The sequence below is a fragment of the Toxorhynchites rutilus genome, chromosome 3 (assembly GCF_029784135.1).
Source record: "Toxorhynchites rutilus septentrionalis strain SRP chromosome 3, ASM2978413v1, whole genome shotgun sequence".
Classification (NCBI taxonomy): Eukaryota; Metazoa; Arthropoda; class Insecta; order Diptera; family Culicidae; genus Toxorhynchites; species Toxorhynchites rutilus.
The window spans coordinates 105,768,933-105,790,012 of record NC_073746.1 but is presented as its reverse complement, the minus strand read 5'-3'; the positions used below and the strand labels follow the sequence as shown (position 1 = coordinate 105,790,012).

General features: G+C 39.0%; 2 protein-coding genes across 6 annotated transcripts in view; one reads left to right on the top strand and one right to left on the bottom strand.

Annotated features, from left to right (window-relative positions):
* LOC129777732 (kelch-like protein 17) overlaps positions 1 to 21,080 on the top strand; it is an 85,602-nt gene that overhangs the window by 24,871 nt on the left and 39,651 nt on the right. For all 5 annotated transcript variants that reach the window (XM_055784188.1, XM_055784186.1, XM_055784187.1 and 2 more), the window contains exon 2: positions 16,414 to 16,961. In XM_055784188.1, coding sequence (XP_055640163.1) covers positions 16,936 to 16,961 — 26 coding nt within the window. In that variant the 5' untranslated portion in view covers positions 16,414 to 16,935. The remainder of the gene's footprint in view (positions 1 to 16,413; positions 16,962 to 21,080) is intronic.
* LOC129773385 (nucleosome assembly protein 1-like 1) lies at positions 4,812 to 5,917 on the bottom strand. The gene is made up of 2 exons (XM_055776983.1): positions 5,848 to 5,917; positions 4,812 to 5,785 (listed from the first exon to the last, which is right to left on the bottom strand). The coding sequence occupies exons 1-2, from the start codon at positions 5,888 to 5,890 to the stop codon at positions 4,812 to 4,814; spliced, it is 1,017 nt and encodes a 338-aa protein (XP_055632958.1). The 5' UTR covers positions 5,891 to 5,917.

Below are 21,080 nucleotides of genomic sequence, written 5' to 3'. Positions count from 1 at the left end.
GGACATCGGTAAGATGCTGGGAATCGTCCAATCCACGGTCAGCAGAGTACTAAAACGATACTTCGAGAACCTAACCATCGACCGGTAGGTGAAGAACGGCAAAAATGGATGCTCCGTCAGTGAAAAAGATCACAAGCGCGTAGTTAAGCAGTTTAGACGTGATCCGAGAAGTTCGGTCCGGGATGTCGCCAATAAGCTGAATTTGTCAAGTTCATTCGTCCAGCGGACCAAGCAGCGGGAGGGCCTGCGTACATACAAGGTTCAGAAGGCTCTTAACCGCGACGAAAGGCAAAACATGGTGGGGAAGACGCGAGCCCGGAAGCTGTACACCGAAATGCTGACGAAGTCGCATTGCCTGGTAATGGACGACGAAACCTACGTCAAAGCGGACTTTCGTCAGCTGCCGGGCCTGTTGTTCTTCTCCGCAGAGGACAAATTCAGCGTTCCGGAGGAGATTCGCAAGCAGAAACTATCCAAGTTTGCCAAAAAGTACATGGTGTGGCAAGCGATCTGCTCTTGTGGAAAGCGGAGCGCCCCCTTCGTGATGACCGGCACGGTAAACGGGCAGGTATACCCTAAGGAGTGCCTACAGAAGCACTTACTACCACTATTGAAGCAGCACGAGGGCCCGACCATCTTCTGGCCGGATCTCGCTTCGTGCCACTATTCAAAGGACGTGTTGGAGTGGTACGAAGCCAACGGGGTCACCTTCGAGCCAAAGGAAATCAACCCGCCCAACGCGCCGGAGCTTCGCCCAATAGAGAAATATTGGGCGATTATGAAGCAGGCCCTCCGGAAGAACCCAAAAGTTGTCAAATCGGAGGCGAACTTCAAGAGAAAATGGATTTCTGTTAAAAAAAAACTACAACCTGGCGTTGTACAGAACCTTATGGACGGTGTAAAGAGGAAGGTGCGAGCATACGGGCTTGGGCTCGAAGTATGAATAAAAAGAAAATGCCAAAAGTTGTTTAATAGTTTTTATTTTACTGTCCAAAATTTTCAAAAGGATCGGTCTACTGGGCGAATTTCTACAGTGTTTTTTCCGTGATGCAATTTGATGTGACACACCCTTTAGTTTGGTCGGACGAAGTACCATAAGTGTCGGGAAGTTTTCAAATCCAGTTCTGAGTCCGCCAGTCGTCGATTTTCTCACTTTTCAAGCAACCCAATAAATTTATTGGGCAATAACTTTTCAAACAACCCAATAAATCAATAAAAATTATAATACAAAAATGTCCCAATGTTTTCGATTTTATGATTATTCTACACCTCCTAAATTTATGTTTGGATACCTCAAATTTCTTTAAAAAATCCTGTTCAATTTGAAAGAAAAAGTGTCATCCGTATATGGGTGACGGAGCCCCAACGAAAGACACCCGTTTCTGGGTGACGAGCGACGAACGTGTTAATTGTTAGATTCTGGCCGACATCAGTTTTGAAGAAGAACTGATCAATGATTGCACTAGCTTATGAATCGCACCAAGCGTCGTAACGCACTGATCAACGTCTCTTATGTGGAGGCGATCTGGCGTAGTGGTAACATCCATACCTCTCACGCAGAGATCACGAGTTCAATTCTCACTCCCGACATTCTTCCAAAAATGGAAGTAATAGTGACGAACCAGCCGAAATGTGTTGAAAGTCACTATAATAGAGACAAAAAAAAACGTCTCTTATGATGCGTGTTATTCTGTTTTGTAAATGTGATACACGAACAATACTCAAGTGGATTACACTGATAGGAGATTATCTCAACGAAGGGGATTATATCGACCATAAAACAGAAGAAGAGTGCAATGGATTTCTCGAACTGAACAATAGTTTTCGTAAAAAAATCTTTGTTTTGTCGGCATTGTTCAGATGTCTGTCTATTTTGATTAACACAAAAAAAAGTGACCATCGTCAAGAACAGGGATGGTAAAAAATCACATTCAACGATCAATGAATAAGTATATCCCTCTAGTCGGATATTTTTAAATCACCCCCAGCAGGCGATGCTCTTTTATTCTTCATATGTACACAGAGAGAATACTTGAAACGGTGAGCTACCAAGATCTCAAAAAAGCAATATGAAAGCAGAATCCCCACTGCTTGCTCTCGAAACATTACTTCTACTACTCAAGTTTTATCGTGAGTGCAAGCCACAAACGGTTAATCCCATTCCATAGAGCGGATGATGAGTTCTTGATCGGAAAGTGTAACAAGAGACGATCAACTGAAATCTTACGACACTCGTCGAGGGATTTTTAATTCTCTATTGCATTGTCCGCAGTGAGTGGCTGACTCAGTCTCGTGTCGATTTTATTTTGCTGTCGTCTCCCGCCCGATGAACAGCAGACGGGTAATGGATGCAAGTGATTAATTTTATTACCAGCAGATTTGGGCGAATCTCATCCCGCCCAAAATCGTTTTTAGATACCAATAATTCTGAACATTCACAGTTCTCTCCAAATAATTTTTCCAATAGTAATTCAATTAGTGACTTCACGAAACACCTTTCGAATTCGATTGAATTTCAGACCCTTTTTTATTTTGTAGATAAAACGGATCACATATTTGATTAATTCAATTCTGTGTGGTTACGTTCTTCGTTGCGAATAAATGTAATGAATTAGTATGGACGTATTTTATTCATATATCGTGGACTTCCGACATATCTGGCAGTAGATTTATCGAACGACTAATGTTTTTTATATCCCTTCAAAATTATTGCATCTCTCACGGCTTTGAAATTGTTGCATCTCTCTCAAGGCTTTGACCGCAGATTTGCATGGTTGAATCTGGTTAATTTCAGGTATTCAGTCTTCATATTTTCGAATGAATACTGTTGGAACAATAGGTATCGCAGCAAATGATTATCAACATCCTACCTTATCATCAAACGGTATGCGAAGAATTTCAGTGAACTGACGGCATTGGAATACATGCTTTGTGAGGACCACACAATTATTATCAGAGCTGATAAACACCCGACTGGAAGTCATGAACGTCAATTCAATGTGCCCAAGATAAATTTATCCTTTGAAGGTCATTAACCTTTCTAAAGATGATCAGATGGAATATATTCCAATGTCGTCTGGAATAACCTATCCAACACCTTATGATCGTAATATTGTTTTTGCTATTATTCTGATGTTTCATAACACGGCACTCTATTGATTATTCGCCGAAAATGAATAAAAAATATCCTTGAAGTTAGCCTACGGTTTTAGTAGCAGTGCAATATGGTGAGCCAGTCTCAGAATAAGAAAACATTTAAAAATAAAGCTTTTTTTTTTGAATGAATCAATAGTAAAACAAAACGTCAAAAAATTTCTCAGCTTTGTGATAGCAGAGAATCATTATCCATTTGAGTTGTATGAGTATTGAAAACCCACCCTCCCCCACAAACTGTGGATAGTCTATCAGCATACAAATTATGTAGAGTTCCACAATCCAAAAAAATATGAGCAAATATTTACGTGCTTACACAAAAAAACACATTTTGACATATTTGCGCTAATTTATGTTTTTTGATTAATTCAAGGTAATCAAGGTCTTTTCTAGCCACCAGTTTACTCGGGCCCGAAAAAAGAGGTCTGTATTTGGGCTGGCGGAAAAACATATCTCGCAAGGCCACGTGTTCGATGTCGTAATAGCCTTGGCCAATAACGCATTTACATTAACTCATAAAATTAGTGATTTGAGGGGGATTATTGTTTGTTGTCTCTTGTAGATTAATTTAAACACCATCTGAGTAATCCTCTGTGAAACATTAAACATTAAAGTCGTCCTATCTGCTGTAGCGCATTTTTTTATTTTACCCAGTTTCATCGAAGTACACACACTCGGAAAGGAAAATTGAACGCCCGGACGAGAGAGCGAGAATCGTAAAGCGTACGTCATAGAGACACTCATTCCCATGGAGCAAATTCTTGTTAGGAGTTGTAAACAAAACGAGGATGGAGAGTAACTCAATTATTCGAACTAGTTTTAGTCTAGCAATGCTTTGGTCAACTCAGAGTTACCAAGAGAAAATCATTTGGTTATGATGGGTGAGGATTAATAGTTAGTCGCAGTTTGCATAGATTGCGATCTGTGCAGTTTGCGATTAATCGTAAATCACATTATGCTTCCTTGTTTTCCATCCTTGGTCAAGAATACTTATCAAAAAGTGTTGCCAACTCAAAGTCCCATAACTGAAAAAAAAACCATTCCCTGCAATCGAGTATATTTGTATCAAGCTTAACCAGATTGAAGAAGTTTTCAGGAATCATAATCTACCAGTTTCAGAGAATAATTGGTGGGGTTTCATTGTGAATTACACATTTCGATGGGTAAACTCACAGAATCCAAACAAAACATAACTCAGCCCACTAGCCATTCCAACAACCACCCTATAAAGCTGCGTTCGTACTGAAATTTGCCATTCAACGCTACTCACATATTCTACATGCCGCACTTTATTTGTTTGACTATTGTCACCGATTCGTGAACTCGTTCTGCAACGTTAAATTTTGCATATATGACGATGTGTTGTTGCATGCGCAAGCCTCTTGTCACGACATGAGACCCCTTTTCCAGCATAACGGCTCAACCTGAATGCAGTGCGTGGTGGCATGCATCGGCCGATACCTTTTGTTAGTTATGTTTGGGGAACAGGCGTGACCACTGTTGCCTGAACTACATCAACGAAATTTGAATATTAATTGTTCTTTCCAATGTCGGATATGCTAATCATTATGTACACAATTAGGTATGCAACGTTTCGAGCTAATATGGAAAAAAAGTGAAACCAATTGAATCATAAAAAAATCATTATTTATTTGCTCTTAATTTGAATCGGATTCTTTCTCTTCCGGAACACAACTCATAAAATAATCCACTAAATCAATCTCAGAATTTAGAAAGTCACCAGTAAAAAAGTTGACTGCCCTCGGAATGACTCGTTCTTTGATGTAGTATCCAATTTCAAAATCCGCTTTCATGAAATGTTCATATACTAGAGGATCAGCACCCTCCAACAACTTTTTTGGATTGAAAAAGTTAAAAAATGAATTGGCCATTGGATTGTTCTCTGTTTCATTCCCTGCCGTCAAGCAAGCTCCTTCTTTCCATTTAATTTCGCACCCCTCAGTATCGGTAATTTCGAATCCATTGAACGAGTACAACTTCTCTGGGTCCGGCACACATTCCAACAGATACTCCTTGGTGAGAGTGGTGTTCTCAAAGAACTGATTCGGTTCGAACTCAAATTCCAGCACGAAGCTCGTCTTAGGTTGATCTTTCACTATTGATCTGACGTCAATAAGATGTTTCAGTGCTTTTTCATCCGAAACCTGGACCATACACTGGAGAATTGGTACCATCTTGAACACGCCCAACCAAAATTCCGGAATTCCTTTGAACTGTTCTCCCTCACCTTCTAGATTCGCTTCAATTTGATCCCCTTTCTCCGTATCTTCCCTGGTGGGAACATATGAACCGTCCACAATCTGTCGCCTCTTCTCGTAGATTTCATTCAAATTTTGTTGAAACTCGGACTCCATCGAGAAGACTCGCTTGTGAAAGTCGGCTTCTTTGCACAGCAGCTGTAGCTGAACCTTATTCAATGCATCAATTTTCATACGGATATTCGGCGGAAGGGTGGTAATCGTCTGCAATTGTTCCATTTTCGTGTTGAGATCCGATAGCTTCCAAAAAATTGCTTCTTTCTTGTCGCTGGATATTTGAGCGGATGTTGAGACGTTTTCGATCAATCGTCCGATGAAAGTTGTAATTTTGGATTGCAAAATTTTCATAATGCCTGCTGAGATGTAAATGTTTCAGTATACTTAAACATGGAGTAAAAGCGTTTCTTCTCGTAACTAGAAACATAATCGTTTAAAACGCGCTTCTCTTTTCGATCCATTACACGTCCCTGCCTGTTGCACGTTTTCTCCGCTCAATATAAATGCTATCACCTGAGCAGAATTTTAATATCGTACTCTCCCACCTTCACCTTCCGGAATTTGATACATTTTCTGCACCGGACGGGAAGCATATTGTTCACACAAAACCGTCCTGTCATCCTGGCCTTGATACGATTTTCCCATTTCCGAGAAACGCTTCACGCGCATTCGTCAAACCCCTATCCTCTCCACCAAGTGAGAACCCCCTAAGCTAATAAAATAAATAGGCCAAAGCAGTAAGAAAATCTAGGTCACTGTGGCAATTTTCCACCCTTGTGCAAAGTGCGTTCAAAATTTCGGCTTTCATCAGGCACATCCATCCAGCGAGCGTCTGGGATTGCGTTGCGTCAGCCCTCGTCCCGACACTCCATTAAAGTTTGTTGACTCACTGTCGGCCTCGGCGCCCGTCGGTATCATCATCCCTCATCCTTCAGAGTGTGTAGAAGCAAAGCGATGATTTTGGGCTACCCTCACTCTGTCTCCGGGAAACGAAGCGAAAAACCAACACGCACATTGTGTCTGTTTTTAAAGCCATATCCTGTTTTTATGGTTTCTAACCGATGGGTCGTTGAGTGAGACATGTTTGGGCTCGAGCGACTTATTCACTCGTGTGTGATGGATTGTCAAAAATAAGTGTCCATGGGTTTATTTCGTGAACGAGATATGAAATTGTACAATAATATGCATAAAATTTAATACAAGATCACTTACGAGTTTTTACGCTTACCATCCTTTTTGACGTGAGACTACGTCTAACCGGAGTTATGGGGGTGAAATGAAAATCTAAACACAAAACATACCGGAAAAAATGAATGTTTTCAAATGCTTACAACTCGAACATCTCTCAAAAGATCGGAAAGATGTTTGCATCAATTGGTAGGAAATATTTCTACGCATCTATCATAATGAATAAAATGTTATTTTTCATGAGATAAACAATTGAATAACTGTGAAATGCCAAACGTTATCTAAACGCCCTAACCGTCTTGCTTTAATTGGCCTGACTTACGGTTTCCCCAACACAGACTACAAAATCAATGTACCTGGGGAAATCCGCTTTGCAAATACAGGTCGGACTCGATTACCCGGAGACTCGATTATCCGGAGAATTCGATTATCCGGAGTGAAAAAAATTCAATACTCCGGATAATCGAGTCCGACCTGTAAATGCAAGTTGGGGAAACATTTGTTCACACAGAGATTTGTTGCAAATACATTCAGGTTAGGGAAACTTTTGTTCCCACAGAGATGTGTTCCCTAACAAAGCAATCAAAACCGAGGTGCCTGGGGAAATTGGCATTGCAGATACATGCAATTGGGGGAACTTTTGTTCACACCGAAATGTGTTCCCTAACACAACCAACAAAACCTAGGTGCTTTACATTACATGGCGTTTGTTCAAATTATATTACTTACACAGCTAATATGCTGAATTCAACTGAATTCGAAAATTGTTTCATTCAATCAACAATTCAATCAATACAAACAAATGATTACTAAGCTAATGGTAGTCCCCCGTCAACCTTGCGGTTATATCATAGATATAACCCACCCATTTTTTTAGTTATGTTATTACTGATTTTTTAAAGGTTCGTGACGTCACAATTAAATCGAGACACCGAGCAAGAAAAAGCCTCGGTACACGACACATGAATCAACAGATTTTTTACAGATATATAAATTAAACCCGGAACCACCCGAGCGGAGCCAACCGCTATTGGAACCACTCCTACATCACCGATAGAACCTAGCAGTGTGACAGCGTGGTCAGCGATATCAAACACGCGTATACTGTCAGCAAGATTAACCAACACCGGCAAGAATGCAGACGCGGTATTTGACACAGCCAATATGCCATCATTGTCTGGTGCAAAGTAATCAGTTTTGACGTAGGTCTACTTCTTCCATTTCTGTACCGGTGTGTAAGTTCAAAGTTTCGAAAATGAGAGAGTGACGCTGGAGTACAAGGTTAATAACTCCTTACCGGCTGAATGGAGTGGTATAAAAATCACTTCATTCGAAAGACAAAATGTCAAAGAGTTATATGATTGTCACTTATTGATTGCTCCAAAAACAGGCCAGGCATGTGAAAATTCTTCATTCCTAATGCTGATATCACTCACATATACACCCAGTTTTTTTACGCGGGGGATACGTACCTCGTAAAAAAATCCGCGTAAAAAAACTGCGTTAATTGAAAAATCCGCGAAAAAAACCTCGTAAAAAAACTCGTGAAAAAAAAACCTGGGTATACACACAGCTTGATACAAGAAGGTAAAGAATGGATGATATTTCAGAACAGCAATGCAATTTTGTTCACATTCACTACGACAGCCTCGAAAAAGAGGAAATTCGCTGTTTCAAAGTGTGCAACGACAGCGCCTGCAGCAATAACGCTCGTCAAAATAATTTGTTCAAAATCGTTATCGGGACGACATTTGTGGTCGATTTTCTCAACCATTTGTGTTTCAGTGGCCATGGAGGAATCGTGTTTCTTTTTCAGTTACCAATTGGGACAAATATTTATATAAGGAAAATTTTAGTTTAATTTGGTGTCGATATATGAGTGGAAAGAAGTACATCTAATGCGAGTTGGCAGCGTAGTTCAATCACATAGTGAGGACGGACGGAAATAAACGAAAATCGTTCACAGCTTTTGACGATTTTCTCCATCAGCAATTTGATATAGAAGATCCAAAAGACGCTGACATACACGTGATAAACCAATCGAATGCAGCGTTTGTTCTACGGGCAATGGAAGAGGAGAGTGTTTCTACGTATCTTTTAAAATAAAATCCGTTGTATCCGAGACACGACCGCTTAGGACGTAGGACAACGCAATTTTTTTTTTAAATTTGCGAGTTTATCATTTCGGATATTATTTGCGAACACGTTGAAATTTCATAAATAATTCTTTAGTAAAAAGTCCCAGGGACCCCGAAAAGATTTAATGGCTTACGTGGATTTGTAGAATCATTTCGAGAAGCAACGATTCTTTCATGCCTTTGCGAGAACAATACATTAATTGGTCAGATGTCGCAATTTGATTCTTCATATCAATGCACGCATTGCACTGAGTATTTAACGAGAGGCATCTTCTGTGGATCGTCATTTAACAAGCATCAAACACGCGTCTAACGGAAGCACACATTTGCAGCTATAAAAATGAAACATTGCGAGAATGACCGTTTATGAAAAATCGTTTCTCGACTCTCGGTCGAAACCGTCAACAAAGCTAGGAGCTTGTTGCAGAACAGAGCCGATGCGCACGAGAGCTAATACGAATGGCAAATAAATGTATCAAAGGTGTGCTATTCACATGTACAGGAAATAAACAAGTTCTATGTTTCGCGCAACGAAAACAAACAACACACACAAAGCCTGATGGCTAGAAGCTTGAGTTTGGGTAGACTGTACAATTCGTAGTTGCTCTCCGTGATTGACCTGAACCAACCAAATTGCACTAAGTCAAACACTGATGGCTAGAAGCGACCTATAATCATTTGCACTCTTCCCTTCTCTACGTCCGGCGTCGTTATTGACTATATGATGCTCGAATCACCACAACTTGCACAATGAGAATAATTTGTTACTCCCAAGTGCCATTCAGTGTATTCATTGTTCATTTTCAAAGGTTCAGGGTAATCACGGAGAGCAACTACGAAGTGTACTTTCTACCCAAGCTCAAACTCTTGCTCAAGAAGGAATTATGTTCTATGAGTTATTTCAAGTAACCTGCCGATAAATTCCATTAAGTACTCCTAGCTTCTAAAACTAGTTGAAGACCAGAATTAGCCATTATGATGCCTGATGTGTTCATCCAAAACAATGCTAAACCTTATGTCTTCGAACTTTGGAATTTGGCTGGGATATGCAACTCCACTCCGCCGTACTCACCACATATTGCATTTTAAGCTTATCGCTTGTTCTGGTTCCTGTAAGAACATCAATTCACTGGATAGCATAAAAAAGCTCTGGGAGGATGGAATTGTAAATTCCGTGAAGGATGGCGAAATGTTGTGAAACGATACCGTGCATATAGTTATAGGGCCCTATTATATAAAACGAATCAAGAAGTCGATACAATCACTATCAGGGCCCGAAATCATCGAAGGTGGAAAATGAAGACCGACTCTACTCTCACTCCGACTAGGAATACTTCGGCAGTCGCCGTTAACAGAAAGTGAATTGACTAGCGTTGAGAGAGAGAATGACTGATGAATTATTCTAGTCAATACTTATTCTGATTGACGCGACCAGAGCCCGAATTCGTTTTGGGGGAAGTCACTTCAAAATGCAATGAGGACAATTGGTCTGGAAAGAATGAGATGATATAGTCGGTAGAGGAAGATAGCGACCAAACGCCCGACTGACTGTTTAGTCGTTTTGGCGGAGAAACTGCGGGAAGAAGCCAAAAGTCATTACTAACTGAATACGGATATAGATAGTCAGCTGACTATCCTTAGTTGACTATGACTACGCAGAGCCCTGGACGCGACTAATGAATACAAATCTGCCTCTTCATCAAACTTACTTCAATCCACACTTACATTTCCCCCTGACACTAATTAGTACACAATCTTATTTTAAGTCCATATAAAGTGAAACTAAAACTTGATTTCTGATGCAAAAAATTAGTTACACCATTACGGTTCATTGTCTGTTCACCGTGAACTCAAACCAACGACAGTTATTAGGAATGCTATAAAGATCCTCGAGTTAGTATTGGTAAATAGCGTGAAGTTTGGGCACAACATAGCACGCTATTTTATACGTGTGAGTAGTTTTTCGTCTACGATACAAAACAATCTAGCTCACCTGTAGTATATGTCAAATCACGATGAACTCAAACATCGATACATTCATACGTGGTACATGAGAGAGAGGGACGAATTCGTTCAAAATAGAATGAAGACAATTTGACGGGGAAGAATGAATTGAGATAGTCGAGTAGTAGAGGGAGAAAACGACTAAACGCCCCACTGACTTTTCAGTCGTTTTGGCGGAGAAACTGCGTGAAGAAGCCAAAAATCATTTCCAACTGAATACGGAGGGGAATTCCTCAATACTCAGTTGAATATAACTATGCGAGCCCTGATCACTATCATTATCACACCGAGCAAAATTTCGTATTTTTAAAATCGAGATAAAATTTTCCCTTTCTCGAGTTTCATGTGTTGCAATTGCATATATTTAAGCGTTACTTTTTTTTTGGTTCTTGTTTTCTTTGAAATCTTTCTCAAAGGAAAGTATTAGGGATGCAAACCAGAACAAAATAAATCTTTGAAGATATCAAACAACTCGAAAACTCTGACAGTTTCACCGAGAGCCTTTTTCGGTCGATGCTATTGACATGCTCGGTATCTATCAGAGCTCAGCAAAGTCATATTCAACTGAGAATAGTCAGCGGACTATGAAGAAATTCGCCTTCGTATTCAATTGGAAATGAGTTGTAATTTCTTACAGCAATTTCCTCGTGAACATGATTCAATAGTCATTCGGGCATTTGGTTACTATCTCACTCTACGACTCGACCATCTCATTTTATTCTTCCCCGTAAAATGGACTTCAATGCATATCGAATTCGTTTCTCATCGATATGCTTGTATCGATGTTCGAGTTCAACGTGGTTTGACATATACTACAAGTGAGCTAGATTATCGTACACGAAAATTATTCACACTGTATGCTATAAGTGTTGTGTTAAGAAACACTGAAAATTTATTAATTTCGTTGGTATAAACACGTTTTTTTTACAAAATTGAACTCGGAAACAAAGCGAACTAAAATTTTATTCAGAATTCCTCCTAAACTGCACGCTATTTACTAATACTAACGCAATCAATCAAGTTTTCGTTCTCTTTATATGAACATAAAATAAGATTGTATACGCGGGTAACGAGATGTCAGGGGGAGTAGAAGCGTAGATTGAAGTCAGTTTGAATGAAGAGGCAGATTTGTATTCATTAGTCACGTCAATTAGAATAACCATTTGCTAGTTGGTTCATCAGTTCATCACAGCCTTCAGAATGCAACTCGGTGCTGATGCGTAACAGGATTTTTGTATCCAGTTGAGCTCCCATTCCTTGTGTACACATGCGCTCTGGCGAATGAACACGCACGAAACACAGATGAAATGTTTTGTTCTCAACGCCGTTTTTGTGCCCAGTTTTGCGCTGAGTTTAGCACTTTAGCGCCATGCTTTGCGCTGTATTTCTATACCTATCTTACAGCGCGTCTGAATTAGGTTTGCTTTCTCTGTTGAGATATTTTTTTTCACACAAGCGTATACGGTTCGTATGGAGGCGCGCTGTTGTTTTTATGCTTTGCTTAGAACGAGCGAAGATACATAGAATTTGATGTGTGTGTATAAAATTAGGCGCGCATCACACAAGTGCGAAGAGATGTTTAGTATCTGAATTCTGCACCGGATACCTTTTGCGCTGTCGCGTTTATCACTTTTGTGCACTTCGTACCAAGAAAGAATACGTGTTTGTTTTGAACGCGCGCTGATGAAAAGTGAACTCAAGCGCAACGCTACGTATGTTTTCTGAAGACTGATCCATCATGCCTTCAGTCATCCTCGCTCTCAATTCATTTTCTAGTCAATTCAAATCATGTTGACGGCGAATGCCGAATGCGAAGCTACTGAGAGGACAGTCGAATTTAATTTTTCATCTTCGAAGATTTCGGGCCCTTGTATCTGTAATAGTAGAATAGAGCTAACGAGCAAAATTCTTATCGGCTCTATAATAGGGCCCATAGTCAAATGATCGAGGTCTGTCCAAAAATTATATTGGCGTTTTGACGATTGGCTCTTGCCATTCATTTTTACCAATGATTTGTACATGAGACATGTCGCCTCAAAATTCTCACCAAAACTATTCAATACCGACAGAAAACAGCATCGCATTAACATAGCTAAGAATCTTTTGGACTCTGTCCACGACGATTCAAATATGCTCCTGATTATCATAACAGGAGACGAATCATGGGATTATGGTTATGACGTGGAAACCAAAGTCTTGTCATTCTAATGGAAGCTGCTGAGTTGGAATAGGCAAAAATCAAAGACGGGCAAAAACACGTGCAAGCAAACCAGCTGTGATTTTTTTTTTTAAATGGCCGAGATTGTCAGCATAAGTGAGAAACATGAGACACCAAATCGGCGCGAGTTTCTTGGACAACCCAATATTTCCGCCAGCTATCCAACCTAGATTTGTGTGGGAGCAAGAGTGGATCATTAATGCTCATATCAGAATTATTTGCGACAGCGAGTTCTATAGTAAATAACGATTGACAGTTAGAAACAGTTGAGTTTTTTTTCTCAAAAATCGACTTTTTAGACAAAGAAAACGACGTGACAAAAAGTCAATTTTTGACAAATAAAAATCAAGATAACAGTAAATCTCGACGTTTCGTGCAATTATAAGACATTTGGCATCAAACTTTTTTTGAAAACCCCGATTTACAGTAGTCCCTTATTGGGTGATTTTTCTGTTTTCAAAAAACTCAAATTTTAACGTCAGTGACAATAGTAAATGAAGTCCGATTGAGCTATTATTTCGCATTCGGTATTTTATCGTGCAAATCTGGAAAATCGAGATGACAATTTTAATTTGAACCCTAAACCATACATTTTGCCTTGTATTCTCGAGATGAAAGTAGTTCTCGACGTTTCATGCAATTTCAAGACAATTGACATAAAAAAATAATCGAAAACATCATTTTCATGTAACACCAAAACTATTAGATTACTAGAACTAGTGCTTTCACGATGTTCAACCATTACATTCTAAGCAAACACATGAAGTTGTTCCCTTGCATGAACGCCTAAAGGCAGCGGACGAGTCAACGAGGCGAGACGAATCGAGCAAGCAAAGGATAAACACTTTCACTTTCACTGTTGCTTTCAACGTCGCTGTCTCGGAATTTTCTCTGTTTACCGTATTATGTAACCATAAATAGAATATAAGCTGGAGGGTGGAAAGTGTGGATAAATCCTGGGGCTATTTTCTGTCGGGTAGTTGATATTAATCCTAGAGCGTAACGGATTTCTTTAGTTTTTTTCTTTACTTGCATATACAGCCATTCCATGCCAAACCGATATAGTGGATCTCAGATTTTCATGAAAATTGATAGTTTTGTTCTTTATCGTAAACTATTAGACCCGTATTTTTTAATTTTTTTTTGTTAGCGTGCCCATTTTCATTTTAGGATGATCCGAAATAACGACTTTTTCCCCTTTTTACCAAAAAATTTTTTTTTTTAAATTCATAACTTGTGAACTACTGAACCGATTTAGACGGTCGACATATTAAAGCTAATTAGCTAGTCATTCTTGGAAAAATACTACAGTTGCTAAAATTTCAGGATTTGTTTTTGTCATTATTGATTGTATTTGTATTTTATAGTTTCCATGGTCTCGGGACCAAGGGCGCTATATTTTTTATCTTTTTTATGGACAGCTGAGGATTTTTCACATAACATATCTCAAAACCAGGAAGGCGTTTTGTTTTCGTTTTTGAGTTATGATTTTTCAAAGTTACCGTCATCCAGAAAATCATATTTCCTTACTTTCCCAAAAATGATTTTTTTAAAAAAATATTTCTTTTGAACTACTGAACCGATTCAGATGATCGACATATCAAATTGAAGCCTACTAGCTAGCCTTTTTTGAAAAAATAACAGAATTACCAATATAATATTATAGTCACATACATCTAGACTGGATGTATGGGACTATAATATTATATTGGTAATTGCGCATAGAAATATTGAACGAAAACTGAACACATGTTAACTTTGAATAGTCATAACATAAAAACGAAAAATAACACCTCTCTGGTGTTCTGATATATTATATGAAAAACCTCAGCTTTCAGGAAAAAATATAAAAAAGTATGGCGCCCTTGGCCCCGAAACGATGTAAGCTATAAAAAACAAATATAATCAATAATTACGAAAACAAAATCCATTTTTACCCAAAGTGTAATATTTTTTCAAACAAGACTAGCTCATTGGCTTTAATTTGATATGTTGATCATCGGTTCAGTAGATCAAAAGTTATGAGTTTTTGTATTGGAAAAAATGGGAAAAAATGATTTTTCGGACCATCGGTTAACTTTGAAAAATCATAACTCAAAAACGAAAAAACGCCTCTCTGGTTTCGAGATGTGTTATGTGAAAAATCCTCAGCTTTCCAGAAAAAATATGAAAAAATATAGCGCCTTTGGTCCCGAAACCATGAAAACTATGAAAAATCATACCTCAAAAACGAAAAAAACGCCTCCCTCGTTTCGAGTTAAGTTATGTGAAAAATCCTCAGCTTTCCAGAAGAAATATAAAAAAAATATAGCGCCTTTGGTCCCGAGACCATGAAAACTACAAAAAACAAATACAATGAATAATAACGAAAACACAATTCAAATTTTCTGCAACTATATTATTTTTCCAAAAAAGACCAGTTAATTGGCTTTAATTTAATATGTCGAACATCTGAATTGGTCTAGTGATACGAAAGTTATGATTTTTGGAAAAATGTCAATTTTGACATAACTGCGAAAAAATGGATTTTTCGGACTACTCTAAAATGGAAATGGTCACCCTAACGGGTCTAATAATTTGCGATAAGGCGTCGTGCACAAATTACGTAACGCTAAAAATCCGGATTTTGGACACCCTCACCCCCCCTACGTAACGCAATTTCCTATCTCTAATACACAGAAAGTAACGCAACCTGGACCCAACTCCCCCCCCCCCCTTTTCGCGTTACGTAATTTGTGCACGACGCCTAAAGAAAAAAAAACTACCACTTTTGACGAAAATCTGATAACTATACCACTATATCGGTTTGGCATGGAATGGCTGTATGAGGAAAATTTTTGTCAAAACCAGCATCAGAAGACTTTGCACGGAGATGTTCACCAAGTACAGCTGATGTGTGATGGATGACGAAATATACACTCAACAAATCAATTAGAGGAACAGAGTGCGAAGTCGAAATTTTCAGGTGATTTTTAAAATGTTATAACTTCGTGAAAAATCAACGCATGAAGATGGGGTCTACATTATTTTAAACATATCAATATGAAACGTTCACAGGGGTTTGGGGGATACAAATTTGCCTGCAAATATTTGCTTACTGCAATTGTCATTCTCAATAATATTTATACAATCGGCGTCAAACGCTTGTAGGCCGTACAAGTCGCTATATAGAGTCTTGAAGAGATTTCCAATTTAAATCTGATAAATTTCAAAAAGATATCCCTGTCAATCAATCCCTGCTGTAGATGAGTTTTTTTTCATTTAAGAACCCTATTTTTGCATACAAAAGTTTACCAAGATGTGTACATCCTTCCACCGACTGTCGAAAAACAAAATCTTATTTACAGCATATCAAATGGCGTTTCTCAATAACATCAATTTGCCATCAGCACAAATTGTGCATTGATTTTATCTCTTTTTCTCTTTATCGTTCCAGACACAATAAACACCCACGCGACAGCTACTACTGCAAATAAACGTTCCATACTCTGGACGGCCGCTACCGCTGGACGGGAAAACGATAACAAGATCATAAAGAGAGATAGTCTAGTGTTGATTTTGCCACTGGAAAAAAATACACGTTACTCCTGCACCTATATGTGCATGAGCCAAAGTGAAAGTGGATACCCATCGAAGGAAACGGCAAACTCACACGACGATAACGGAATGTCATAGACGCAAGGATAATTCCACACCGAAAGTCGCAACAGCGAATGCAACAGCATCAGCGCCACGCTTGTCAACGCCAGTTTCAGTTTCAGCTTCAGCAACAAACACAGCAGCACAACCGGCAGTAGCAGTTGCACAATTAAAATCATTCACAACCTGTACAACAACAACAACTACAACAACTCGTACCACCACAACGCAACTTGTAACCTCGAAGGGAATATGCACATTGAGAGTGAAAATCTTTCTTATTAAGCAGCTCTCGAAGTTGGTGGCGTGCAACAAGAAGATGTTCTTACCAGTCAAATCGAATACGTAAGTAATCAGGTGGTAGAATCCGTATTTGCGCTGTTCGGGTACATCCAAACTCTGATAACATCTTACAGTACACCCATCCCATAATGTTTGGCCCTCATTCTTAGGCGCAGTAGGGGAGCCGCGGGTAAGACGGACAGTGGGGGTATACTGGACAGGTGTCTGATTTGTATAGTTGCATTATGAATTTCAAATTTTTGTTGATGGGAAACCCTTCTGCATGCTTTTCTAGAATATTTAAGCCATCCTATGACAATGAATACTGATTAAAAGTGAATTAGGGAAACAAAAACCGAAAATCAAACATGATTCCACGTGTGGATGTAACTTTTGCGGCTTCGATATTAAGCATTTTGAGTGGCAAAATTGCAAAATTGAATTCGCTGATGGTTATATTTCGGTTTGTGAGTTGACAGAGAAGCGATGTTAGGTATGTACGGAAAAGTAAATTCATTCGTAAGAGGTAAATTTGAATTATTGAAATAATTGCACTGGGGGAGTGAAATGGACAGTCATATCCATAATCACATCCAATGCATGATGGAAAGTGAAGGGAAGAAGGGATTGAACTCTTTTTTATATTGCTTTCTCTTTTTGTTCTATTTCAGTTACTGGACGCACAAACACTGGGAGAGAGTGAAATTATTCCTCTCGCGAGCGATAAACCTCTACGCTTATTACAGGGTTTTCCAACTTTATATTCCGAAAGTAAATTGAAATGGAACACACTTAGAATTCGAATTTCGATGAAACTTTTATTTTAAATTAAAGTTTGGTTTATGCCATTATGTGTGAAATACAACATCATTCAAATGTCCACCTAGGGCTTCCTCGCACACCTTGATCAGGAACAGGTAATTTTCGATGACTTTTCGGCACATATAGGGCGGTATCTCGGTCATAACTTCACGAATGTTGTCTTTCAAATGTTCAAGAGTTTGCGGAGAGTTGGCATAGACACGGTCTTTCGCATAACCCCACAAAAAAAAGTCTAGCGGGTTCAAATCGCATGATCTGGACGGCCAATTGGCATCACCAAAACGCGAAATTATGCGTCCCTCAAATTTCGTTCGCAATATGGCCATGTTCGGTCGTGTTGTGTGGCACGTGGCGCCGTCCTGCTGAAACCACATGTCATCCGTATCCATATCTTCAATTTGTGGCAAAAAAAAATCGGTTAACATGCGGCCATAGCGCTCACCATTCACAGTTACCGCCTCACCGTCCTCATTTTCAAAGAAATACGGCCCGATGACTCCACCAGACTATAATGCGCACCAAACAGTGACTTTTGGCGGATGCAATGGCCTCTCAACAATCACGTGTGGATTTTCTGAGCCCCATATACGGAAATTTTGGGTGTTCACATAGCCGCCGAGCTCGAAATGTGCCTCATCGCTGAAGAAAATTTGATGCGAAAATTCAGCATTTTGCTGCTGTTGTTTGTTCACCCAATCGACGTATGCCCGACGCATTCCATGGTCACCACGCTCTAATTTTTGTACCAGTTGGACTTTATATGGTTGTAGGTGCAAAATTCGCCACAATGATGTGTTTGACAAGCCCAATTGCTGAGCACGCCGTGAAATCGAAACATTCGGGTCATCCTCCACACTGGCAGCAACAGCAGCAATATTTTCGGCCGAACGCACATTACGATGATGCACAGGTTTCACAATATCCGCTACGGATCCAGTTTGTTCGAATTTACGCACTACATTAGCGATTGTGTGCTCTGTAGGCCGTCCATGACGACCAAAATCCGTCCGTAATGCTCGAAAAAACATTTGCCGGTTTTTAATCATTTTTATAGTATAATTTAACAAAATTAACACGTTGTGCGATGCTAAAACGATCCATATTGTAAAATGGCAGACATTCAACTAACGATATGACGCTTTGGTTGACAGCTATATCAAACGGTTGTCAGCGCAGGGCTGTATACTTTCGGAAGCCCGAAATGGAAAACCCTGTATATTATGAACCTGTCCATATTCCCCCACAACATGACCATTATACCCGCCCCGATAAAGATGTTGTACTTTTCGGCTTGTTTTAATTTAAGTAAAAAAACATGGAAAAACACATTTTCGAAAACCAGTATATTGAACTGTAAGAAACTGCTTTTAAATTTTTGAAAACATGAGTTTCCATAGATACAATTGATGTTTTCCTTAACATGTCCGTCTTACCCCCATCTCCCCTACTTACTGTGCAAGGGTGGAATTTATGTCGCAAATACTCTCTTATCATTATCCCCTTTGTGTTTCTGTTCTCGCGGCTGCATAAGCTGCTCGTTATTAACAACACGGTTGGGTCAGCACACAAATGGACATAACAAATGTATGGGAAAATGAGAATGCTTCCAATTGTTATCAATTTTAAATATTTACAGGCTATGTAATTGTGTATAGCATATCAAACAAATTTCAGATAATTTCCGATTCGATTGATATGCAAATCATCAAAATCCGTTCCCAACAAAAATAGTTGTTAAAGTTAAATTCGTTTCATAAAAATGTTACCTGCTTTCAGATTTTGCACCCTTAATGAAAGACTTGGTCCTACGTCAAAATTCTATTACATATTCATCCACCCATCGTAATTTTGAGCGTTTCAGATAACTTTTGATATAATTTTTATTTTTTGTTCGACATTCAATTTCGTACCGTAACATTTCATCGCTTACAAATAACCAAACTTTAAATCATATATTATTCGTGAAATTTGAATAGAAAAACATATGTTCTAAATTCTAGCACCATATTGTATTGAATTGTGGCGAACGCTTAATAATTAACACATTAAAGACCGCATGTTTTGGGGCAAACTTGTACGCTTCATTTGTTTGGAATGCACGAATGAGATCGTTTCCTTCGGTGTGGATGATACGAAGGCAAGGCATCGGTAGGCCTTGTTAGATTCTTTACAGACCAAGAATTCAACCATCAAGTGTAAAAAACACGGGTTATTTCGTGATCCATCCGTAATAGATGGAACGCGAAACACGAGAAATCTCGTGAGCGGTCCGCAATGTGTTAATCGGGTTTCCAAAACTTTTCACCAAAATATGCTGTTATAAGAAAGCCCCCCTTACTTCGGGATGTGATTATATTGAACAAATTAAAGGAAAAAAAATGTACAGATGTATCGGGTTTCGGATCTTTTATCAAACAATAGTAGTTTCTATTATATTAAAATTTTATTAACATCAAAATACTAATAATATGTAAAAGGTAATGGTTATTAGTTTTTTTTCTATCATGAAGTATCTAAGAGGTCACACCATCAACATTCCAGCTTCATTTTTGTACGCTCTTTAGAACGGCAAAATAAGAGTATGATGTCTTGAGTATCTGACACAAAATTGCGAGTGTTATCACGGTGGAATTTTGAATCTTAACTCTACTTACCCATAGGAAACTAGATAGAGACAGTGCGAATTGGAAAATGAATCCAGCCTTCAAGTCTTCCTTCCGTTCGATCCTACGAAAGAAATTAAAGCAAAGCCGTTGAGTTTCTTAATCAATCACGTTCAGACGTTCAGTTGCACAATCTTTACCTAGTTAAAAAAATGAGAAACACCTTGGCAGTGGGTCGGTTGAAGTCGATATAGTTGCTCAGCATAGTTTTTTCAACCAATTTATCAGTCTGAAATAGCAATAGATATCAATTTTCAAACAGAAGTCGAAACCGCATGAGAGGAGTTAGTTATACCGAAAATGTCACATTATTCCCAATGTAGCAAAACAGCAGAATTTGAACGATCATTGTTACCAAATAGTTTAGCGATGAAAATTTCGTTAATGCATCCCCATCTTTGGCAATCAAACGCAGTGCCGTCATGCAGATAATGATTATCGACGCTATTACTTGGAAGAATATTGACGAGCTGAAAATATCGTTGATCTCTCTTCCCAGTCTAAAATAGCATGGTTAGTTAAAATTAATGTCATACAAGAAGTCACATTATTTAACCTCAAAATATCCTTGTGGAATAGCACAAGTTCGGTTAAGTGGCCGTAACATTGCCCGTGTAGAATCGATAAATGTCTGACATTGGGTAACGCGTATTTCAGTTCGGTGCAAAAATCACATCCCATGCCAAAGGTGCACATA

Excerpts from the sequence above, each read along its gene's own strand:
- LOC129773385 (XM_055776983.1), bottom strand. The coding sequence starts at position 5,890 with ATGGATCGAAAAGAGAAGCGCGTTTTAAACGATTATGTTTCTA. Across the intron at positions 5,786-5,847 it reads TTTAAACGATTATGTTTCTA|GCATTATGAAAATTTTGCAA; the intron begins GTTACGAGAAGA and ends ACATCTCAGCAG.